At 35.9% G+C, this 26,451-nt stretch overlaps 1 protein-coding gene across 13 annotated transcripts in view; it reads left to right on the top strand.

The window, feature by feature from the left end:
* Positions 1 to 26,451, top strand: part of GRIK2 (glutamate ionotropic receptor kainate type subunit 2) — a 723,627-nt gene that overhangs the window by 436,537 nt on the left and 260,639 nt on the right. For all 13 annotated transcript variants that reach the window (XR_006263929.1, XM_043439138.1, XM_043439135.1 and 10 more), the window contains one exon: positions 24,556 to 24,699. Coding sequence is in view for 12 of the 13 variants with exons in the window: in XM_043439138.1 (XP_043295073.1) it covers positions 24,556 to 24,699 (144 nt within the window). In the remaining variant the exon portion in view is untranslated. The remainder of the gene's footprint in view (positions 1 to 24,555; positions 24,700 to 26,451) is intronic.

A 26,451-nucleotide genomic window follows, 5' to 3' on the forward strand; every position in this document is an offset into this window, starting at 1 on the left:
GAGTCTTTGTTTTTCCTCAGACTCACAGTAAAAATTTTTGTGGCCAGAATATTTCAGGGTTATGTTTTTAACAAAACCAGATGCAAACGTTTTAACCTAATCACATCTTTCCATGATGTTCCCATTTCTTTTCTTGATTGGGTACCTCCTAATCTTCCTCAGAAGGGGATGACTGAGGTCTATATATGTCTCTGAATCTGGGTATTCAGAGTGACAAGACCAGTGTTTCCCGGGTCCAGTTTGATAAATGACTTAGTCTAAAATGGTGTCATTAGGTACCTGACTTGACAGGGTTTGAGGTTTGTCCAAATTCAAGACACTAATTACAGCTTTCAGGTCTAGTTAATATTCAGCTAAAAAGTAGATATGTCCTATGGGTCAGTATCAGACACCCCTGAGATTAATCTAACAGCTAACTAGAGTCAGCGTCAAAGTCTAATCTTTCAATACATTCTGCTATTCGTTTTTTGGCATAATCATTTGGATGAGAAACTTTGTTATGGCTGAATTATCAGACATAAAACACTGGCTTTTAACTGCACCTCCCAGAGTCCGGCGGGCTGTCTCGGCAGCAGGTACCGATCCCAGCGCTGTCTGCAAGGGGCTGCGGTGCCAGGACAAATCATGCTGGGGGTTCCTTGGAGACGCTCATGTACAAATGAAATGATGTTTCAAAGAACATCAAGGCCATCCTCCTGAGAAACAAATAATGACAAAAGGACAATGTAAAGATCGAGGGTCTTGGCAGAAAATCAAAGGGCTATGCCTACTGCTTTGATTCCTTGACAACGTGGCAAGAACATTGGAGTCACAGGATTTGTTTTTAACAACTGAGTGGTTCCCTCAGCACCAAAGCTCTGGGCTAGTGTAATTGTCCTAATTCACTCAATCCTGAAAAAGACTCTGAATCAGAGGGTTCTAGAAATGGCATATCAGCCTTATTTAGTCACCGCCTGTGATTTGATCACTGTCACTTATTTGACTAAATAACTCAAATTAACTGGCTATTTGGATATATTGTTAATGCTTATGTATCCCAGAAGATAAACATTTCATTTCCAGTTTTTTGATGGAAATTTTTAAGGAAATTACCACTTTATGATCATGCTTGGTTTATTCAACCAGTCAAAATCATCAGTATCTTTTACTCAAATCAATCCTTTTTGATTGATTGAGAAATCATATATCTTTGTTGCTATTAACTCTAAAACACCACAGGACTCTTTTTTCTTGCTTACTAAGGTTTAAGAAAATTTCCAGATGAAACGTTTTGTCTTTTATGGAAAATAATATATTACTGTTTCATTCATCTGAACCCATTTGAAACTACATGTGGAAGGTTTATTCCAGAGTTGATTTCTTGAGCATGTGATTTGTATAGTCACACAGGACCCAATGCTTAGAAGAGACGTGTGGTTGTTTTAATGCTATGCTATTGCCATCGTGCAATCTTAATGTTTAAGTTGATGGTTTTTTTCTTTATTTTTTTTTTTTTACTAAAGGATAATTGCTTTACAGAATTTTGTTGTTTTCTGTCAAACCTCAACATGAATCAGACATAAGTATACACATATCCCCTCCGCCTTGAACCTACCTCCCATCTCCTGCCCCGAGGCCATCCATTTTTATTTCTCATTTTTATTTCTCACTGGGCCCCACAAATCATATAACCGGTGCTGATTGCTGCTAGTACTGCTACAGACTTGTCACTTGCACAGCGGAAAGCAAAAACAACTTACGAATTTTGTCAGACTTGACAGTGGGAAAGAGATAGACATTTACCTTTAAGGAAGGTCAAAGCAAATTCAGAAAATTACAAAAAGTTTTAATTCTTATATCAAGATGATGCTGTGAAAGTGCTGCACTCAATATGCCAGAAAATCTGGAAAACTCAGCAGTGCCCACAGGACTGGAAAAGGTCAGTTTTCACTCAAATCCCAAAGGAAGGCAATGCCAAAGAATGTTCAGACTACTGCACAATTGTACTCATCTCACATGCTAGCAAAGTAATGCTCAAAATTCTCCAAGCCAGGCTTCAACAGTACATGAACAGTGAACTTCCAGATGTTCAAGCTGGATTAGAAAAGGTGGAGGAACCAGCGATCAGTTTGTTAACATCCATTGGATCATCAAAAAAGCAAGAGTTCCAGAAAAACATCTACTTTTGCTTTATTGACTATGCCAAAGCCTTCGATTTTGTGGATCACACAAACTAGAAAATTCTTCAAAAGATGGGAATACCACCTATCTGCCTCCTGAGAAATCTGTATGCTGGTCAAGAAACAACAGTTAGAACTGGACAAGCAACAACAGACTGCTTGCAAATAGGGAAAGGAGTACATCAAAGCTGTATATTGTCACCCTGCTTATTTAACATATGCATAGTACATCATGGGAAACGCAGGGTTGGATGAAGCACAAGCTGAAATCAAGATTGCCAGAAGAAATATTGATAACCTCAGACACACAGATGACACCACCCTTATGGCAGAAAGTGAAGAAGAACTAAAGAGCCTCTTGATGAAAGTGAAAGAGGAGAGTGAAAAAGTTGGCTTAAAATTCAACACTGAGAAAACTAAGATTATGGCTTCCGGTCCCATCACTTCATGGCAAATAGAAGGGGAAACAGTGAGAGACTTTATTTTTCTGGGCTCCAAAATCACTGCAGATGGTGACTGCAGCCATGAAATTAAAAGACGCTTGCTCTTTGGAAGAAAAGCTTTGACCAATTGAGACAGCATATTAAAAGAGAAATTAATTTCCAACAAAGGTCCGTCTAGTCAAAGCTATGGTTTTTCCAGTGGTCATATATGGATGTGAGAGTTGGACTGTAAAGAAAGCTGAGCACCAAAGAATTGATGCTTTTGAACTGTGGTGTTGGAGAAGACTCTTGAGAGTCCCTTGGATTGCGAGGAGATCCAACCAGTCCATCCTAAAGGAAATCAGTCCTGAATATTCATTGGCAGGGCTGTTACTGAAGCTGAAACTCTAGTACTTAGGCCCCTTGATGTGAAGAACTGATTCATTAGAAAAGACTCTCATGCTGGAAAAGACTGAAGGTGGGATGAGAGCGGGAGGACAGAGGATGAGAAAGTTGAATGGCGTCACCAACGCAATGGACATGAGTTTGTGTAGGCTTTGGGAGTTGGTGATCGACAGGGAAGCCTGGCATGCTGCAGTCCGTGGGGTTGCAAGGAGTAGGACACGACTGATCAACTGAACTGAACTGAACTTGCTTTCCCTGACACCACTACCTGCTGTCTCTCTCTACCTGTGATCTCCCTCTCATACTTCTCTTCTCTCAGTCCTTAAATATCCTTGAACATCAGGACTCTTTTCTTTCCTTCTACTTTTTTTCCTGACTGTTATATGCTCCTGGGTTTTATTTAATCTTTCTCCATTTGTTGGTGATTTCCCGGTTTAAATCCCTGGCCCATACCTGTAACTTGAAACAAATTCATGGGTCCAACCCATCTGTCAGACTTTCTTTTTTTTTTTTTTTTTATTTTTTTATTAGTTGGAGGCTAATTACTTCACAACATTTCAGTGGGTTTTGTCATACATTGATATGAATCAGCCATAGATTTACACGTATTCCCCATCCCGATCCCCCCTCCCACCTCCCTCTCCACCCGATTCCTCTGGGTCTTCCCAGTGCACCAGGCCCGAGCACTTGTCTCATGCATCCCACCTGGGCTGGTGATCTGTTTCACCATAGATAGTATACATGCTGTTCTTTTGAAACATCCCACCCTCACATTCTCCCACAGAGTTCAAAAGTCTGTTCTGTATTTCTGTGTCTCTTTTTCTGTTTTGCATATAGGGTTATCGTTACCATCCTTTCTAAATTCCATATATATATGTGTTAGTATGCTGTAATGTTTCTTTATCTTTCTGGCTTACCTTCACTTCTGTATAAGGGCTCCAGTTTCATCCATCTCATTAGGACTGGTTCAAATGAATTCTTTTTGACGGCTGAGTTTAAAATTCCATGGTGTATATGTACCACAGCTTCCTTATCCATTCATCTGCTGATGGGCATCTAGGTTGCTTCCATGTCCTGGCTATTATAAACAGTGCTGCGATGAACATTGGGGTGCACGTGTCTCTTTCAGATCTGGTTTCCTCAGTGTGTATGCCCAGAAGTGGGATTGCTGGGTCATATGGCAGTTCTATTTCCAGTTTTTTAAGGAATCTCCACACTGTTTTCCATAGTGGCTGTACTAGTTTGCATTCCCACCAACAGTGTAAGAGGGTTCCCTTTTCTCCACAGCCTCTCCAGCATTTATTGCTTGTAGACTTTTGGATAGCAGCCATCCTGACTGGCGTGTAATGGTACCTCATTGTGGTTTTGATTTGCATTTCTCTGATAATGAGTGATGTTGAGCACTTTCATGGTTTGTTAGCCATCTGTATGTCTCTTTTGGAGAAATGTCTGTTTAGTTCTCTTGGCCCATTTTTTGATTGGGTCATTTATTTTCTTGGAATTGGCTGCAGGAGTTGCTTGTATATTTTTGAGATTAATCCTTTGTCTGTTCTTCATTTGCTATTATTTTCTCCCAATCTGAACGTTATACATAGAAAACTATAAACACTGATGAAAGAAATCAAAGAGGACACAAACAGATGGAGAAACATCCGTGTTCAGGATTGGAAGAATCAATATTGTCAAAATGGCTATTCTACCCAAAGCAATCTATAGATTCAATGCAATCCCTATCAAGCTACCAACGGTATTTTCACAGAACTAGAACAAATAATTTCACAATTTGTATGGAAATACAAAAAACCTCGAATAGCCAAAGTAATCTTGAGAAAGAAGAATGGAACTGGAGGAATCAAACCTGCCTGACTTCAGACTCTACTACAAAGCCACAGTCATCAAGACAGTGTGGTACTGGCACAAAGACAGAAATATAGACAATGGAACAGAATAGAAAGCCAAGAGATAAATCCACGAACCTATGGACACCTTATCTTTGACAAAGGAGGCAAGGATATACAATGGAAAAAAGACAACCTCTTTTTAACAAGTGGTGCTGGGAAAACTGGTCAACCACTTGTAAAAGAATGAAACTAGAACACTTTCTAACACCATACACAAAAATAAACTCAAAATGGATTAAAGATCTAAATGTAAGACCAGAAACTATAAAACTCCTAGAGGAGAACATAGGCAAAACACTCTCCGACATAAATCACAGCAAGATCCTCTATGACCCACCTCCCAGAATATTGGAAATAAAAGCAAAAACTAAACAAATGGGACCTAATGAAACTTAAAAAGCTTTTGCACACAAAAGAAACTATAAGAAGGTGAAAAGACAGCCGTCAGATTGGGAGAAAATAATAGCAAATGAAGAAACAGACTTTCTACTTGTAGGTTTCAGAAACAACTCAAACTTATCATCCAACCTGAAACCTCTTGTCTGGTCATGGAGATAAGCAATCAGTGAAGTCTCTGTGCCCATGGAGATTGTGTTCTAATGGAAGGGAAGAGAACTGCATTCTGTGTGTGCATGTATGTGTAGTCAGATCATGCCAGGGGCTCTGAAGAAAAATCAGACAAGCTAAGAGAATAAAGTGATTGTGAGGGCATATTTTTGATAGCATTTATCTACATTATTTTATCTTAGTGACTATTATGATCATCTTTCTATTAGCCTCAATAATAAGAAAACTGAGAGTTACTGTAACCTCCTTTCTTCTTGTCATCACTCCCTTCATCTCCCCAATAATCAGTCAATGGTAAAGTCTCTACATCTAAATATTTCATGAGTTAATTCATTTTTCTCCCTGTCTACGATAGGGCAGCTGATTATGGAATGCATCTGTCTATTGCTGTGTGTCCTCTCTGATTTCCTTCTGACTAAATATGTTATGACTGTGTTGATGTACTATTGGGTTTCCGTGGTCACTCAATGGTAAAGAATCCACCTGCCAATGCAGAAGACATGGGTTCAGTCCCTGAGTTGGGAAGATCCCCTGGAGAAGGAAAGGACAACTCCCTCCAGTATTCTTTCCTGGGAAATCCCATGGACAGAGGAGCCTGGCGGGCTATGGTCCATGGGTCACAGAAGAGTCAGATGTGACTTAGCGACTAAACAGCAATGTGCTATTATATAAAAGTCAAAGTGAAGTTGCTCAGTCGTGTCCGACTCTCTGCCTCCCCACAGACTATAGCCTACCAGGCTCCTCCATCCATGGAATATTCCAGGCAAGACTGCTGGAGTGGGTTGCCATTTCCTTCTCCAGGGAATCTTCCAGACCCAGGCACCAAACCCAGGTGTCCTGCATTGAAGTCAGAGGCTTTACCAGCTGAACCACCAGGGAGGCGCTATTATGTAAATACAAATACATTGGGCACATCATTTGGATTTTAACTGTTGGCATATTTTCTAGGAAGAATAGCGGAATGAATGATTCAACTATTTGAGACTGTGTTTCAGTTTTAGAGAGTGCATTTACATCCCTTTTTTGCAAAAGCTACCTGGGTTAGTCTTAAAGTTATTCTGCCTAACCCAGAGATAGAGACTTAACATACTGCTGAGAGAAGGCACCTGAAAACAGAAGCAAGATATATTTTTTTTTTTCCCTTGAGGGAAGGAAGTGTTTTCTTAGGAAATCAGCCCTTTTCGCTTCCTCTCCATAGAGCAGAAATTAATCTTGTAACCAATTCTTCAGAGCCTATAGAAATGGCAGGCACTACCTTTAAATGAGGTTAATCTGGGTGTGTAATGATTAAAGTGACCTCTTATTTGGAAATTAGGAACATATCAAATTTGGGTTTTCCTATACATCTACTGAGGTCTGATTTCTCAAAAAAGTTCTGTAAGTCATTTATATGGAATCCATTTTTTTTTTGCATTACAAATATTGAGGCTAAATTTCAAAATGTTGTATATGAGTTTAATTCCATTAAAATTTAAATTAAATGATTAAAACAATATTTTAAGCTATCTTTGTTTTTGCAAGCTGCATTGATTGGAATAAGGAGCCAAATATTAATTTATAAATGTAAAGCATTTTCAGTATGAAGAAATCACTTATTTTAAGAAAATGATATAGACTGGCATCATTGAAACAACATTCTACTGGTAAAATTTATGTACTTATTCCACTTATGCTTAAAATGATAGCTCACTGATTTGGGACTTGATTTTGGAGAAAACTGAGAAAATCAATATTAGTAGATAATTTAAAGACCAAATAGCTGTAGTATTAATTATAAATTTTTAATAAATGCTCTTGAATATTTTTTCTAAATCTTATGGTTCAATATGTGATATCATTGATAATATCAAAATAATGGTCCTAAAAGTTCCTGAAATATTTAAAACCTTCCTCAAAGTCATGTTTGACATATTGTGTGTGTGTGTTAGTCACTCAGTCGTGTCCAACTCTTTGTCCATGGACTGTAGCCCACCAGGCTCCTCTGTCCATGGAATTCTCCAGGCAAGAATACTGGAGTGGGTTGCTATTCCCTTCTCCAGGGTATCTTCCCAACCCAGGGATCAAACCTGGGTCTCTTGTGTTGCAGACGGATTCTTTACCATCTGAGCCACCAGGGAAGCCCTCATGTCTGACATAAATGAGCACATTTGGAATTATGGAAAATTCAATTGGGAGAAAAAGATTGGCTATGCTTACCTCAAATATTTTTTTTTATAACAAAGTTGGCTATACGTAAATACATAAAACAACTATGTTTGTTTGAAAACAGCTAGTCATGCCATATAATTGTCAAACTGTGTTTTAGGTAAATACAGCATGTCTTTCAGACCAGATGACTTCTGGGAGTGTCATCTTCTAGAGCTGAGTTGCCTGCTAATCGCCTGGCTCAAGACAGAAAAAAAAAAGCATATTAGTGCTTTTCCAAATGAGCCTCACACTTAGGGAGCACCACAGTAATTTTATTTAATAGCTTGGGGCTTCATTTGCAAGAAGCAGACACCATGTTAATTAACAGCACAGTGCTTGTAGGAAAGCTTTAAGATATGACTTGATTAATCACTTTTTCCTTTTGATGTCCGTATTTAGAAAATAATTCTTTATGCCCACTGACGCAGATGATGGCCTGACTGGTTGTTTGTCGTTGTCCAAAACGGGCAGTCTTTACAATGACAAGTCATCCAGGCAGCTCTCATCTGACAGTCTTGGGGCCTGACCTTTACTTTTGGTTGCGTTTACATGCATGAAAATGAAAAGTCTGTAGTGGAAAACTTTAGGGAAATTAGAAGTGGCTCGTGTAAACAGCAAGTTACCTAGAATTCAGAAGGAAATATGCTTTAAAAAAGATAATTATTGGAGTGTAGTTGATTTAAAATGTTGTCTTAGTTTCTGCTGTATAGCAAAGTGAATCAGTTATACATATATGTATATCCACTCTTAAAATTCTTTTCCCATACAAGTCATTACAGTGTACTAAATAGAGTTCCCCGTGCTATACCACAGGTCGTTGTTAGTTACCTATTTCATACATAGTAGTGTGTGTATGTTAATCCCAATCTCCCAGTGTATCCCTCCCCCCACCCACTTCCCCCCTTGGTAACCATATGTTTATTTTCTACATCTGTGACTATATTTCTGTTTTGTAAATATGTTCATTAAATATGCTGTTTTTAATAAAAACATAAAATTTGAATTTGCTTCATTAAATCATACCTTGAAGTTATTGCAAGTTCAGTTCCAGACCACTGTTTAAAAAAAAAGTTACAGTAATTTTTAAATTTTCCAGTACATATAAAAGCTATGCTTCTACTATAGTGTAGTCTATTAAGTGTGCAATAGCATTATGTCTAAAAAAACAAGGCACAACCTTAATCAAAAGACACTTCATTGCTAAAAAATAGTAACCATTATCTGAATCTTCAGCAAGCTGAGTCATAATCTTTTTGCAGATCACCATAGCAAGTAATAATAAGGAAAACTTTTAAATATTGTGAGAGTTATGTAAATGCAAAATGGGCACAAAGTGAGTGAATACTGTTGGAAAATAGCACCAATAAACTTTCAGGATACAAAGTTGCCACAAACCTCCAATGTATAAAAAGCATGGTATCTGCAAGGTACAATAAAGTGAAATATGCCTAAAATTCTGCTGTTTATAGGCACAACACATAATTATCCAATATCATGCATGAGTACAATTGTGCCTTATGAGAGGTATAACCTATATTTTGTTTATAACTAAACAATTTATATCTTAAGAGTATCCATAATTGAAATTTATTTAGTAGCTAAAAATGATAAGGTAGAACCTAATACTAACTTGGAAGGGCATGTTCTTAGTTTTTTTTTTTTTCCTTTTTAAAGCAACTTGAGACTACTCCACTTTTGATTAAAACAATAAAAATAAATGCAATATCTATGTGGGTTTGTATTTATATATCAATGGTATTGAGAAATAATTACCTCAAAGTTTGGAGCCTGAATGGCAGACTCTAAATTGTTTTACTGAATGTAAGGCTATACTGCTATAATCCATTACAAGAGGAATATATTGTTTTATAGCATGGATATCTAAATTTTAACATCTATGCTTAAATGTCAATACATATAGCTCTAGACAATAATTTTAATAGCTTTACAATATTCAGTTATATAACATTAAAAATTTCTTAGCCTTGAAATTCAGGCCGCTATATTTTTTAAAAAGTATAAACCGTGTTTTATGCATGTATTTGTATATACATCTGTGTGATCTTGTATTGTTGTTTCAATGGAGTAAAATTTCCAAAGGGAAATTGTAATGTCCCAGTTTGTGCTTGACACCGATTTCCAGATTGTTTTCCGGAATAGTATTACCTGTTTTTTTCTGGCACTCAGCCATAGGTACTAGCACATCATTGTGCACCTATGTCTCATGAGGAAATTGTGATTTTTCTTACCTAGAAATTTTACTGACTCTTTCTCACCTCTTGATTGAAAAAAAATAACTTCATGTCATCAAGAAATGAAAGCTGACTTTTCAATGATGGAAAGCTTTGGATAAAAGCTATCTTTTCAGTGATCTTGTTTCATAGAGCACACTGCATTAGCTTAAGAGGAGGGTGGAGCTAGTCTCTAAAATAGATGATAACTTGTGTTCCCTAGCCACTGCTATAAATAGCCACAATTGATGTTGTCATAATGTATCATGACTTCAGAAAAGCAGAATCTCTCAAGTGTGCCCCTTACTGGATGATTTAAGCCTCAACTCTTCAGAATCTTTTACCTACACCATTAGATTGTTAAAGAAAATTAAGTTAAATCATATCTGAAAAGTGCCTACATAATGCCGTATGGTAGGAGTTGTGGAAAGTAACTAAATAACTTCTTGTGAAGTATTTACTTTCTAATTTAAAAAGGCAAAACATCATTCATGGGGTATAGTTAACAATCAACATAATATGCCAATGTCATAACAGATATGCTTATTACCTGGTTTTTTCATATCTATAGTAAACTTCACTCTTACATTCTGGTCAAAGATAGTCCTTATGATTCACCTAATTTCAAAGAATAATGAAATAAAAGTAAACGATTCTTCTGTTTTGCATGATAGATATGTATAATACCTTTGTACTGGTTTTCTTGAGAACAAAAGTAGGTGCAAGTACCTAATTAGAAAAAAGTCTGTCAAATTCTGGAATTATATTTATAATTACAGTCATTTTCCCTTCAAAATATCTGTGGGTATCCACTCAGAGTATCTGTGGGTATTCATTAGGTGGCCTGTATTTACAAGGTGAGAAAGGCAAGAGAAGGCCCTGAAGGATATTCATTTGGGGAAGAGAGGAATGGAGGGGTCAGGGTTAGGAATACAAAGGAGCAGAAGAAGTATTGTTTGATGCTATGAACTCTGGAAACACAGGAACCTACCCAGTGGTTAACAGCCTTGCATTGAGGCTTACCGTACTTATTCAGATGCCATCAGTGAGTTTTGAGTCAATGCATGCTTTATAGAATTCCTATAAATGACCTAAGCTCAAGGGTAAAGTTAAATTCAGAATGTCTTTTTATTTAAATTTTTTCCTCAGAAATTTATCAAATTTCTCTTTCAACTAAGAAGGAAAACCATTTAAAGCTCTTTTATCTTCAGAATGCTTAGGCTATTCTTTTTCTACTGCCTCATCACTTCTTAAATTTCTTTTTGTTTCTTCAGATGATCATTTTTTATGCCTTTTCAAACGTTTGTGCCATCCTTTTGCTGCTAGTTTCTCTGCGGAAATGTTGTTCCTTCTGGTTTTCCTCTGAGTCTCTGCCTCTCACTCTCCAGTCTTAACTTTGGCTGCAACTATTCAGTTGTAAAATCCATCAGGTGAAGTTTATCAAACCCTTTTCTCTTCTGAGTAAAGTGGTATCACCTTCAGCTCTTGCTCTTTGTCTACTTTGAATTAATTTCCTGAATGGCATAGGATTCAGCATACGCAGAAAAAGGTTGCAATGAAAGTCTTTTACGTCTGGGTTTGTGATTTATAATTTGTTTCATCAAGTATAAAACTCAAAAGTATAAATGTCAAGAGTTAACTCATACAGTTTAATCGGTCATTTCCAATTTTGGTGTCAGTCTATTAACCTACTGACTAAAAGGGCATTGCAGAGGGTTAGTTTACATTTGGTTTCATAGTCCTCTCTGATTTCTTTCTTAATAATGTTCTCAGCAGTGTACCATTAAAGTTTTTTGCTTCAGTTCACAATCTGATTGTCCCTGAACCTGTATAATTCACAGGAGGAACAGTCGTGTTGACTGAGACAAATTTAGGCAGGCAGAGTGTATACATCTTACAGTTGTTCCATTTTGTGTTATTAGTGTAATTCCCAATACTGTAGATATCTTAGTAGTTACCCCCAAATTTCCTACTATATTAAATGTTTCTCTACAGAGAATTAAGAATTATTAATAGAGGATAGTAATTATACATTTGGTGAATTTATTTAATGTGCTTATTACATTTTCTAGTATTTGCATTTGTAATATTACATATGGCCTCTTTTGCATATATATTCCTATTTTTCTAAATTTATATCCCAACTCTGTGAGTAGATAGTAATCACATTTTGCCTTGAGGAAGCCAAAGCCTAGACCTTCATCATTCAAGATTCTTTCAATTCTAATTGCCTAAAATGCCCTGAAAATTAGTTAATAGCAAAAGGAAAAGCCTGTTGAGTCTCTAGCTCATAAGTACAAGATAATCTGTTTTCAGATACAGTTGAATCCAGTTGGTTGCAGGTCATAAAGTCATAAAGAAGCTAATTTCCATCACTCTCCTTTTTCATTTGCATCGGTTCTGTTCTCAGACAGAGGGTGCAGAGGACCACGAAAGTTCATATACACAGGTTCAGAGCTTCAGGAGAAGGAATGTGTTTCTTTCCCAGTGGCTCCCTCAGAAGGCCTGGATTTAACTTGGCCATGCCTGAAGCAGTGGTAGTTATCAATAAGGCCTATAGTGCATAGGCCTTAGGAGACTGGGTCAGGGAATAGCTGGGAGGGGAAAAATATTCTGCTGTAATAGGAAGAGATGCTGAGAATGCAGAACAATAGAATCCCATCAACATAGTTACATTATTTTAATAAAATCATATTCTTGGTCTTCCGGGTTCCATGCTCTATTCTTTTAATCTCCTGTTTAGATCAGTTATAACATGAACTGATATATAAAGACTCAACTTTAGGAGAACCCTTTAATATCTGTTTCATTAAAGAACAAGCGTATTTTCATTGCCTGGAAAGGAGATGTTAGGAATCTCAGGATATGAACAAAGTATAATCTTTAAAAGGACTTCTCAATGGCTCAGGGGTAAAGAATCTGCCTGCAGTGCAGAAGATGTGTGTTCGATCCCTGGGTTGGGAAGATCTCCTGGAGAAAGAAACTGACTCCAGTATTCTTTCCTGGGAAATCCCATGGACAGAGGATCTGGCAGACTACAGTCCATAGGGTCGCAAGAGTCAGACACAACATAGTGACTAAACAACAAGAAATAATCTTAAAAAAAAAAAAAAAAACTAGTGAGAATTCTGGTTTGACTTTTTCCCTTGATCCTACTCTCCTTTCCAACTTCTGCTTTCTAAGCTTTTCCCCACTCCTTTTGTTTGTTGAAGCCGTAAGTGCTAATAGAAAAATCTTTCATACAGTACCTACCTTCTAACATACCAATAGATAGGTGTTGCTCCGGACAAAATTGGATACTCTTCTTTACTCATCATAGGGCAGTATATTAAGAATGTTAATTTGTTTGTCTAAATAATTGACCTCTCAGTCTTATTACCCAAACTCATAATTGTGTTCTATGTTAATAACACAATAATATTTGTAAATGTTGAATGAGTGAATCAAACTATAAATCACATAAAGAGAAATGAAATAAAAAAAGATAATGGCGAAAGCATATGCTCATATGGGAAAAGGGATATTCATGAGACCCAAGAGTGGGCAAGCAAAGGCATTTCCTCTTGGCAATAAAAATAATAATTAGTTAAATCAATGCATTTTCAAAGTAGGAATCAACCAGGTTATTTAAAGTAGTGAAGAGACAGAAATCTTCACATTAAATCTAAGGTACACTGAAATGTGATCATGCAAATCAATTTTTTTTTTTCCTCAAAGACTGTATCCTAATCTAAATTGATATTACTGGTGTTAACATTCTTGAGATTCTCACTTACCCCACTCTGTAATTATGACACATTTAAAATCTTTATAGTTCTCACTTTTCTAAATTTATCGAATTTGATCCTTATAATGTGAGATACATCATTTTTCTACTTTTTTTAAAGATGAAAAAAAAATGAAGCTAAGAAAGATTGCATGATTTCCAATAGGGACTGATACATTACAAAACTAAAGCTATAATCCCATTAGATTTCTGTGAAACTTTGCTTTTTTTCACATTTCTATGATAAGTTGTTAATTGTTTAGTCATTAAATTATGTCTGACTCTTTTGTAACCCCACGAACTGAAACCCACCAGGCTCTTCTGTCCATGGGACTTCCCAGGCAAGAATACTACAGTGAGTTACTATTTTTTTTCTCCAGGGGATCTTCCCAACACAGAGATTCTACCCAAGTACAACACAGAGATTGTACCCAAGATTGTACCACTGAGCCACCAGGGAAGCCCATGTGAGAAGTTACTATTACAATTTTATATACAGAGCACAGTACAAAAAGCTAGACTCCCAAGAAGAGCACAAAAAGTTGTTTTGGACACATATTGGCATGATTTATTTGGATATCGTTTTATTTATTCAGAAATATCTGTATCAAGGGCTTCCCTGGTGGCTCAGATAGTAAAGACTTTGCCTCAATGCAGGAGACCCAAGTTTAATCTTTGGGTCGGGAAGATCCCCTGGAGAAGCAAATTAGTACCCACTCCAGGATTCTTGCCTGAAAATTCCATGCACAGAGGATCCTGGGGGGCTACAGTCCATGGGGTCACAAAGAGTTGGATATGACTAAGCAATTAACATATACACATTGGTATAAATTTCACCTTTATGCTTCAAATCATGCTTAAAATAGATCTTAACTATCATTTAATTTTTGATTTGGGTAAATAATATATAAAGTATCAGGTTCTCAATTTTTGTAGGCATTTGGAACTAGTATTTACATGAACTCAAATTTCTGGTATCTTTTTGGTTTGCATATTCTTGGATCTCAAATTAGAAAGAATCAGTCTGTGAACAGCATAAAAATCAATTTTAATTCATTACATTGAGAAAAGTAAATATAAACAATATTGAGGAATGTAAATTTTTAAATGTAAGAAGCTAATTTGAGCTCCAAATATCAGGATAATTGGATGTACTAGACATATGCTGGAAGTGCACAGAATACTTCCCCTTGATATTGACTCTTCTCTAGATCAATAGCAGTTCCAAATGTAGTAAAGAAGCACACAAGATTTAACAGACCTAAATTATTAAGGCCAGTACATTGTTGCTAGAGAGTTCATTAAGAATCCCATCAATACAGTGTGGTTCATGGGCGCTAGTAAGAGCTTCGTGGAACATTTTAAAAGAGAATGAGATATCTCAATGGACTGATCTTAGTGGAAAAATTTAATTAGGTAAGAATAATTACATTAGTTAAATGAAACTTTTAATTGAAAACCTGTTGGTATTTTCTAACCTGCTTCACAGCTGTTCCTTAATCATTTATATTTAAAAAATGAAGAGTTTCTCTACATGGTATTTGAGAAACATCTAAACATCTTGGAATTTGTATATAAATGTTTAAAGTACTTTAGAGAGTGTGGCAGTAAAAACAAATAGGATTTTCTGCTTGGGAAATGGTGCATTTTAAAGATATGTGTAGGAAAGAAAGCAAATTATATAGAAAATATTTGAGATGAATATATATAATTCTTGGAAAGAATGCAAAATAGTCATCTAAAGCTTTCGGAATTCTAACGTTAAAATTCCATGGACTGAATTTCATACCTTATAAAGATATAAAGGCTTACAGAGAAATAATGCTGTTTTGTAAAATTATCTTGTTGACTGTTATTAAAGAAACTGCATCCAGCAAGAGTTCTTGCAAGATTGAAATTGTATGATAGAAAATTTTATAATGGAAAAGGAAAGAGCCAACGGAAACTCTTACTCTCAAAATTAACACTTAGATTGCCTATTCAAAATAGGTGAAATTGCTGCCACAGTTTTTTGGGTAGTTTTTAAAGCCTAAGACAGAGAGTATTGGTTTGAGGAAATATAGACACTTATTTAAATCCACAAATTTACAGGAACACCAAGCAAAAAGATCCACTAATTACCCATTGCATTAATCCTAGACCAGGCCATTTTTTTTCTGAATCCCAGCAGCACTATCATCCAATACTGTTTCCTTTTCTTAAGCTTCAACGCTTTGCTGAACTTGAATTTTCTTCCTAACTCACCAATTTGACTGTAATACTGAACTCATTCTATTCTTTTCCCTTCTTCTCTTTTCTTTATATTTCCTTTAAGCTCTTATTCCTTTTTAGCCCTCATGGGTACTGAATGCCATACAGGTAACTACAAAAATCCATATTCCTTTTAATGGTCTTTTACCATGCAGTTTCTGGAATCTCCTTTTTTTCAACTAATCTGCAATACAGGCACCATTCTGGTTGCTTTAAAAACATGAAAAACAGGCATATCTATCCATATCCTAATTGTGAAGAGGAACAAAACATGATAAAATCCTGGGATAGTTTAGTAAATGACTTTGAATAACAGAAAGGAAACCAAGGTGGGTTTAATGTGCATGAGAAGTTTTAACAGTAAAGTTGAAACAACAAAGAAACTGTAATACAAGTATTGGCAGATTTTGTTGGATCAGGGAGGAAATGGGTAGAGTATGAACACAGACAAATGACTGAAGAAAAGTTAACTTTGATTTCCCTTATTTATATATGCATGTGACATGTTGGTATTAAAGTTTATTGAAAAAGTACACAAAGCATAAAGAATTATAGGAAGGAGATGGATAAATTAGGATTATGATTGCATTATAAAGGCCAATATAAAATCAAAATGAAAGATGAGTTTTTCTAGGAGTGCAAATATAAACTCCAGGGCACCTGAAAATTCACCTGGTTCCTGCCCCTCCTTTTACAGATGAAGAAACTGAAGACTAGAAAAAACTGCAAGGCAGATTTGTCCAGGTTCACATTGCTGGTGGGTAAATTATCTGTCCAACAGCAGTCCTTTAATTAGCAACAAAACTCAAGATGCTGTAATATTTTGCCACTTATATTTAAATTCTAGACTTGTCAGATATTGTGTGTGCTTTTTTTTTTTTTTTTCTTTTTGAGCACTGAATTGTGGCATTGTGTACCCACCACATTTTATAGGGATCACGTTGTTGTTGTGTGTTAATTTCCTTCCTGCTCCTTCTCCCTCCAGAACTTGATCTGCTCTCTTGAACAGCACGAGGCCTGTTCCCTCATTTAGGCTAACAGTGGGTGCAGAAGGGTTGAAACATTCTACTTTCTAAACCGGCTCCTTGTTCTGGATAAGATCCATCTTGATGAGATTACCGCTCTTCTGGCGATCGTCGTCCTCATCATCTAACACCTGCCTATGCACCGCGAGCCAGGGATTGTGCAAACTGCTTTAATGTATTATCTCATGCCGTCTGTGTAGTCCAGGCAGCTGCTGGTAAAGAACGCCGTTTCAGAGCAGTACAAAGAGCCGGCAACACAGTAAGCATAATGGCAGCTGCAGTGTAACTGGGAGAATTGTCTCTGACAATTGGCTCCCGACTGGGTCTGAGGGCATTTCTTCTTCCATCCCCCGGTTTCGTTACCAGCCCCTGTGCACCTGCTCCGTGCCGGGCAGAGCGCTGGCGGCGGTGTGTGCCAGCCGAACGAGCGAGCACCAGCCTGCCTTCCATGTGTGACCCTCGCCCTTGCTCAGAGGGGCGGCTGATTCTCTCTCCCATTTCGGCTTGTGCTTGGGCAGGGAGCGCCAGAGGCCAGAATCGAGTCTCTCCTCCACCACCCTTAATAGTCACATCTTCTAATAGAAGAATCAATATTTGTATCTCTTTTTCTCTTGGAACTATCTGGTTTATAAAAGTGACTTTTCTTCCAACAAGGGACAGATATGGCAGATCATCAGTTTTCATTTTCAATTATAAAATGAGGAAACAAAACAAATGGGGATTTATTTTTTAATTATTTGTTTTAGATAAAAGATCAAGTCAATGAAATATCCAGGATTCATAAACTTAAACTCCATGTATTAGACCAACCAAACTGGTCTCTGTGCTGTGCACCATACTTCAGATGGGAATTCAGACATGAGCAAAATCTGAGAGGCAGGAGTTCCAGAATAGATCTGCCACCTGCCAGCTAGCATTCAGATCTCAAAGGGGACCTGCCTGCACTTATTTAATGGAAAGATGAATGTGTTCACGAAGCTGTTACTATAAATTCATTTAGAAGCGGGACAGAGGCTGCACTCACATTCCTCCCAGATTTGAGCTGCTGGCAGATTTGGTTCACTGTACCTCTGGGAGGGAATACATTCTAGCTAGATGGCAAAGTGTGGTTGTTATTCAGAGCTTCCTAATGCCTGTTCTTTTATGGTGTAAATGAACTTTTGGGTTGAATCATCAATTTATTGAAAAATGCTTTTATACATGCCCAGAGTAAAAAAGCGTGGGTGAAGCAATATATGGAATGCTGTGCAGTTTTATAAAGAGAGGTGTGATTATTATACAAAAGATGTTTGTGTCTAGAAAGGAGGATAAAATGTGAAAAAGTGTAAAGAATTTTACTAAAAGTAGAATGTTCAAGGAGGAAAGAAGATACAGATCAGTGATGCTTTATTTGTGAGAATTCTAGACATTGATAGAATAAAATGAAATCTACAAACCATCTTCCCAGAAAAATGCATGATCATTTTTTTAATAGCTGTATTAGAGTAAAATTGATGTATTATAGTTGCCATATTTAAACCGTGCAATTTGATAGGTTTTGACCTAAGTGTACACTCATACAAGCATCACTACAATCAAGATATGGTGATACTCTTTTAAGATTAGTCACATATTATATATGTAACTAATATATATATATAATATACACTTTATATATATATATCATGTACCACATCACTCTTACGATTAGTTACATTTAAATGTAAATTATTAAAAACAATATTGGGTGTGTTTGGAGCCCAGATCAAGAGCCCAACTATGTAAAAAGTGCTTAAGCAGAAAGACATTGTCATAAATGTAAATCTGCTGGCATAATAGAGAAAATAAATTGGAAAATGCTGTTTTACAACTTCTCCCAGGCAAAACTCAATGGGATGCCCAAAAGCGTTATTTCCTGGGGGACAGAGCATTCCAAAAGGCTGCCTCCCTATTGGGAAGAAAGGTAAATACCTTTGACAGCTTTTGTGAAGAGGAGTCTTTAGTGTACTTAGTGTATTGAAGAGATTTAATGCAGTGGTGTTTGCTTCTGTGATCCTGTGTAGTTCAAAACTGCTCATTTCTAACTAATTGCTTCATCCCTCATGCAAATAAAAGCTTTGTTTCAAGTTTTATAACTCTAGAATATCTATCCCAGAACTTTACAAAGAAAATGTTTAATGATGATGATTATAGTGATTAGAAACTGAAATAACATATGCACTTCCCATGGACATGCTTGGTAATTAGCCCTTAGTACCAGATTCTTCTGTAAATGAAATTTAAGTACACAGAAATATTTTAGCTTTTCACAGAATCCATTAATATTCCTGTTTTTATTATTTGAAATGTTTCAACCATATATCCTACATCAAAAGTATTTAGCAATGGTAATTCTTATCATTTGAAACTTTTGAGAGCATCTAATCTCTCTGAGTTTTCAATTATTTAAAAATATGCAGCGGACTTTTTCCAAGCATAAAAGAAATGTAAGCATACGTACACTTCACTGTTCCCTCAATGCTTTACAGTCTCATCAGACATGAGGCTACATGAAATAGATGAAAAAAGTACGGTGTGACTAAACCAATTTCTGTGGCAATAGCTCAACCATAGAAATTAGCATTCATCACTCTTCTACCTGCATCCCCGTTACACACTCCATGCCTAAAAGTAATTAGACTGGGTATAAGATAAACCCAGCAATAAGTTAGGGAGATGGTTAATGCATATTTATAATATATGCGAAGGCACTTGTGATCTTTTCAAGCCATCCATTTAAAAAGATCACTGTTGTTTTACTGAAATATGTCAGACTATATTGCACAGTTTTAAAGGTTTGCAAAACAAGTTTCTGGCTGATGGACATGCTTTGTAGATTAACTAAATTATTTTGGAAAGGAAATGTTCCAACTCCAGTCTAATCTGAGATAGGGGCTCAAGGGGGCTCGTATAGCTATTTTTAGATGCTTGACCTGGCAGTGAAATAGGGAGGGCTGCACTTGGATCTGACTGTACCTACCTAGCCTGCACTTCCTTCCGGGCTATATTCCTAGGGTGAACAGACATTCTAACTTTCCACGCAATAAGTATGATCTATTTGTATATAAGTAATTATACTTGAAAGAGAGAAAATAGGATAAATTGTTTGGTCTTCCTTGCTGATTGATTTATTTATTTATTTTTCTGCCTAGCTTTTGTCTGTGTCTAGGATCTAAATAACTACAACTTTTTCTAACCCCCTTCTATGGATTTTAATAACCAGATTGTACACATACTCTATTTTAATTGATTTGGTTATTTCACATTTATGTTTATGTATCTGAAGGTTTTTTTAGAGGTAGCTGGAAATGGCAACCCACTCCAGTATTCTTGCCTGGAAAATCCCATGGACTGAGGATCGTGGTAGGCTACAGTCCGTGGGGTCGCAAAGAGTCGGACACGACTGAGCGACTTCACTTCACTTCACTATGATGTGTAAGGAAAAAAAATTGACCTGGAAGACAAATGAACTTTTGTTTGAATCTCAGTTCAGAGATAGGCTCCATGGGACATAATTTTCTGGTATTCAGCAGAATCTCCAGAAATATGAGATCCACTGCTGTGAGTTTCCCTTCCATTGCCTGTCATAGTTTCAGTGGGAATTTGGTTTAATGGAGGTAATTGGTTATGGTAGTTAGGACAGTGGTTTTAAGAATTAGACTGTCTGAATCTTGTTTTTAAAATCTTTTGTCTGAGTCTTGTTTCTGCCAATCTTGTTATGATAGTTTGGAGGGTCATTCTAAGAGCTAAGTTTTGTCTGAGTCTTGTTTCTCAAGGTGATAACACCTTGAGAGTATTACTTCAAAGTTGCTAAACTTCAGTTTTCTCTTCTCTGATAAAAGTAGTATCAGCTAAAATATAGGATCTACATGAAATACATGTGAAGAAATTGACACAGTTGTGTGGCATAGAGTAAGTGTGCAATGTAGCTTGTTAGTAATATTATTAAAATATTGACAAAGTAATGAACCCATGTATCTCCTCCACTCCTCCCATCTTTCCTTGTCTTTTCCCTCTAGAGAAGAGTCAAGGCAAAGGATTATAGAGTCAATATGAGAGAGTGGAAGACTTAGCCAGAACAGCTCAATAAAACTCTACAGTTTAGAGTTGGAAGTAGAGATGCCTTCAGCCTGATCTTAAAAGATACTCTTGGACCCTTGCCTTGTGAAAATCTACTGAGCAGCAACTGTATAGAATAAATCTACTTTCACAACCTTGTTCCTGGTTAATACTAACCTTCTAACTAACTTATTACTGACTCAATCTCATGCATCAATGTATTTTTTTTTTGTGAATTTATATTTACCAATTCTCCACAATCTATTTTCCTTACTTTATACTGCATTTTCATTATGTAAATATTTGCTGTTTATAAAAAATTATAAATATATTAATATATTCAAGTGCATATTGATATTTCTTATATTTTGAAACTTTAAATTGTTTTTCTTTATTAAAAGTTGAACACTGAACAAAAACTAGAGAGAAGGATGTAAACTCTGGGTAGTATTTTTAGATTCAAATCCAGCTCCATTTCTACATGCTATGATTTTCAGACCAGTTGTTTTAACTGTCCTCTGCGTTAACTTCCTATTTTATACAGGAATTAAATTCATCAATGAATTTCCAATTGCATGATCGTTATAAGAATTAAAGAAAATGATTTAGGGCAAGTGCCTCACACAAAGTAAATACTGAATGAACATTACTAATGTTATTAAATTAAGGCAAATTGTCAAGCATATGCATTCTTGTGAAAATAAGGAAAACATTTTTGATAAGCTGGAGCTTTCTCAAAACTTTTCAAAGTTGAAAGAATTTACATATGTAGTTTTTTGAAGAAGATAGTAAAGTTAAGTCTGACAGGATATCAAGTCTAAGTGGAAAACAATTGATATTATCACATAAAGCAACTAGTTTAAAAGTAGGATAAAAAAAGCACTCTAAGCAGATGAAAATGTCATAGAGAGTAGTTTCAGAAGTTCTGTTTATTACTTTATAATAAATCAACATATTTTAAACTGAAAATTCAAGAAGATATTTAAACAGCAACTTTTAAACTACAATTTTTCTCTAATATTTATCTTTAACTTGTAGCTTAATAAATGCTATTTCCCATTTGCAATTACATTTAAAATCGCAGATCTTAAATAGTTTTATTGTCATCTAGTATACACTCTGATCCAGAAGCTGAAATTAAGTACCAAAAATCATTTTCAAACTTTTAATTAGGTAAAATTCTTTCCTAGTGTTGTCATTTTATTAATAGATAAGGTTACTATTCTAGAATTTTCATACAGGTCACATAAGATCACATAAGGCAGCAAGTCCTGGCAGGATAGTAGGAATAGCATAGATTGTGTTCTTTTAGCTATTGTATGACAAAATTTCATCTTGGTAATAATTGCAATGGTAGTTAGTAAACCTCCATCTTAAAAAAAAAAAAAAAACTAGAAAATAAAGAAAAAGGAGAAAAATATAAATTTTACTCACTTCTGTCTCCCAAGAGTAATCACTAGTATCATTTTAGTGTATTTTTTTCACTTTAATTTTTTTAAATTGTTATTCGCATAATATGCCCCGTATGATGTTTAAGAATACTTTCTGTGACCAAGGAGGCTGTTTGAATCTGGGCCTCTCCACTGCTTAGTTGTATGACTTTGTTAGTTACATAACATCTCTCAGCCTTGGTCTCATCATTTGTAAAATGGAAACAATATCAGGAAATCAACAGTATCAGGAAAAATGGAAATAATTCTCAATTATTATTGTAAGAAATAAGTTAAATAGCATATATTAAGTACACAAATGCTAGAAATACAGTTCTGTATAATCTGTTTTTATACTTAGCTTTATATCTCATGCAGTTTCTCATCTAATGATTATTTTTTAAAACATGATTTTTAATGTTTATATAAAGTATCATTGTGATTTTCTGTGTTTCCTTATTTTGAACATTTATTGATTTATACTCTTTGTTATTTATTAAAACAAATATTGTGTGTAGCTTTTGTTTTTATCTTTTATTTTCTCAGGGCAAATTCCAGAAAGAGAAATAACTGGATTAAAAAGAACGTGGATATTTAAAAAATTCCCTTGTGGTGCAACTTGCAAAATTGCCCTTTATCTTCTCTCTAGTAGTCTCTTAAAGTGTTCATATCTCTATGCATTTGTTGATAGTGACTTTTAAAAAATTCATTTTATTTAAAAATCAAACATGTCTTTCCTATCTTGGTAACTTTTTTTTTTATAACCACCAGTGTGGTGTATGAGATTTGTCCTCTGAGTGTTAACTCAGGCCAAAGATAAATATCAGCCTGATCCTCAGGCTCATGATACGTGCCTGTATCAACACCACTCCTCTAGTTTTCACTCTGCAGCCATCAGTGTGCGAAAGTCGTCAGCTGGTATTTACCAAGCGAGGGTTATGAATCTGAGCTATATTCCCCAAAGATTTATGAACTATAGAATGGTATTATTACTATGTTCTGTCATTGCACTGGGCTCTTTAGCCGCCTTCCATTTTATGTGGTTAAGTTCCTGAGGATCCATTTGCATGAAAGCTACTGTGTGTCCTCATTTCGTATTGTATTGTGGCAAACGCTGTAATCTACAGGGTTCCTATTCATTTTGGAATTCATTTCACAGCTCACTAATTGTGTGAATGAGAAGAGGAAATATATGCTTTTATTCCAAAGCATGCCAAGCAGATGGCCCAAAGTTCATTGCTACCCTCATTGTCAGCGTGGCTCTCTTCTGTAGGTAGCGAGCCTGGCATAGATCCGTCAAACACAATGTGAGGGTCCATTTAACACAGCGCTTGACACTTACTGAGCCTCTGGTTTGTTATGACTTATAAACATTTTATTTTTTATCATTCACCTCTAAAGTGGCCAGTCATTTGAGCAGGTGCAAACACAGTAGAATTCATATTCATTTTGCTTGAGAAGCCAAAATGAACTTTTATTCATATGGAAATTTTGGGAAAAGAAAACAGTACAGGGGATTAAGCTTAGCTTCTTGAAAAGGGATTAACGCATGTATTGAGATTCAAAACTGTATCATCATTTCTGAGACTGAACCTTTTGAAAAGATGAATTGCAGGAAAAATTAGGGTTTATGTCTTTAAGTTTTTTAGGTAAATCTCTTCAAATCTCTTGTTTCTTTCTATGAAAGGAAATTATTTACTCATTTACTTTTATACACAATATGTAATTTAAGGAACCATTAAAATGTTCATATTTGCATTCCTTGTGTATGTGCATGCACACACACGTGTACAGAGGGACAGAGTAAGCTAGAGACAAAGGGTGGGACAAAAAATAAAATAATGCATGTCTGTACACATTTCCTACTTCAGCAGAGATAGTGGGATGATATGAAATTATGTTATCACCTCAGGAAAGGGAGGGTAGGTCAGATGTGCTAATGGGGCCCATGAAGGGATTTGATCACAGTAGCTTCTTTAAGAGAACCACAGAATGTGGAAATATTGTTTTCTCCCTTACATGAAGAAAAACTGGGTATTTCTTCCCCCCACTGGTTCTTTGTCTCTACTTACAAACGCCTATCATGGGTTTCCCATGTTGTATTGACGCCACCTTTCCTTTTCTCTCGTTTTAAGACCGATGCTGCCCTCATGTATGACGCTGTGCACGTCGTGTCCGTGGGCGTCCAGCAGTTTCCCCAGATGACGGTCAGCTCCTTGCAGTGCAATCGCCACAAGCCCTGGCGCTTCGGGACCCGCTTCATGAGCCTGATTAAAGAGGTGAGTCTGGACAGTACTCCTGCTCTGCCTCACTTGTCCGCAAGTTGAGTGAATTCACATGATTGCAGTTTCCCTCACAGGTCGTCTTCTACTTGTATCTTCTAAATTAAGCTTTCTTATTTTTCCCATCCAAGCAAAATTAGCATTTTTACTAAATAATATGGAAGCAAGGGAAAAATTACATGGGAAATAAATGAATTTCTACAAAATATCTATGGTTGTGTGAACAGATGAGAATCAGTGATACATGATTTACGACATTTTTGCCCCTCACCTTTCGGAATCTTTATGTATGTTGTTGTTGTTTTGCTCTGTCATATCCGATTGTGTTACTTTTCATTTGTGTGCAAAAATAGATACTTAAAGAATATTTATAGCATAGATCACAAAATATGCCATGAATTTTTAACTTGAATGCCCTTTGCACTACACTAAATTATACCCAATTTGTACATTTTCAAGAATTACTTTTTAGAGCTATGGTTGCTAAGTATAACATCTAGTTATTTTAATTGTATTAGCATTAACATAAAACAGAATATATAGAGTCATAAAAGTGCAAAGTTTACTTCATGTTGCATAGTACAACCATTTTTATGGCAATGTATCATTTCTAATTACGTCTATTACAGTTTAAGACCAAGTATGCTCATAGTAAGGATAAAAAGGGAGAATTCTTAAATATCACACACAAACATGCAAACTCACACATTTACCTCACACACATATTCTTCCTATCCATCTTCTCATGGAGGAAATACCTTTGTCAGCTAAGGATATTTTTTATTTGATACAGCAGGAGATTTTTATTTTTTATTAAAGTACATTTGATTTATGAGTTTTTATATGAAAGGTTAACCATGAATATTTAATCTTCACTATGAAAAGTCACAGCTATTATTACCATATATAAGATTTTTCATTTATTGCTTAAAGGAAATCATCAGCTCATCATAGAATAAATTATTTATCATGAAAATAAAAGTGCAAACAGAATCATAATTAAGAACCATCAGGACATTGGCAATGAATATCTGTGAGTTCCTTGTCTAATTATTACTGAACTTTGAGATAGGTGGAATGATAGTCCTGTAACAGCATATTGTCCTCTTATTACTCCACATTCTGCATTTACTTCTGGTGTAAAACTAAGTCTCAGAGGATTGCTAACAGCACATTGGTTTGGCTAGTTGAAGAAGAGCTTTTTCTGAATGAAGCACTTGACAATTGAGACATGTGTCAAACAGCCCTGTAAGAAACTGTAATTCGCTATTGTATTCATTGTAGGGTGCTATTGAGGATCTTGTCCACTAAATCACATAGGATCTCTCTTATGAAGACCAAAAAGAGAGATTTCCCTCAGGTTTCAGTACCAGGAGAAGCTGTGTTTCTCCTGGGCAGTTGATGTGTCTTAAATTATGGGTCTTGTATCTTGTGTTTTCATCATATTTTCTTCTTTGCTTTGGTTGCTGGAAAGTTCAGAATTTAATTTGTGATTGGTCTTATTAGTTGCACAGTTTCATTGATGTACATTTCCCTGTGCTGTCTTTAGCCCAGATTTCTTTTACTACTCTGCACTTCTACTGCTGTACTTCTTGATCCCATTTCCTGTTTTTATACTACTATAGATTTTTGTTCACTGCCCACAATTATTTTCTTTGGAAAAAGTTAAGTTAACAAATGTTTTCCTTCCATACTGGACGCCTGTTGACACATAGTAACCTCAAGGATGACCTTTTGTAATATGCACTG

Source organism: Cervus canadensis, chromosome 20, assembly GCF_019320065.1.
Source record: "Cervus canadensis isolate Bull #8, Minnesota chromosome 20, ASM1932006v1, whole genome shotgun sequence".
Classification (NCBI taxonomy): domain Eukaryota; kingdom Metazoa; phylum Chordata; class Mammalia; order Artiodactyla; family Cervidae; genus Cervus; species Cervus canadensis.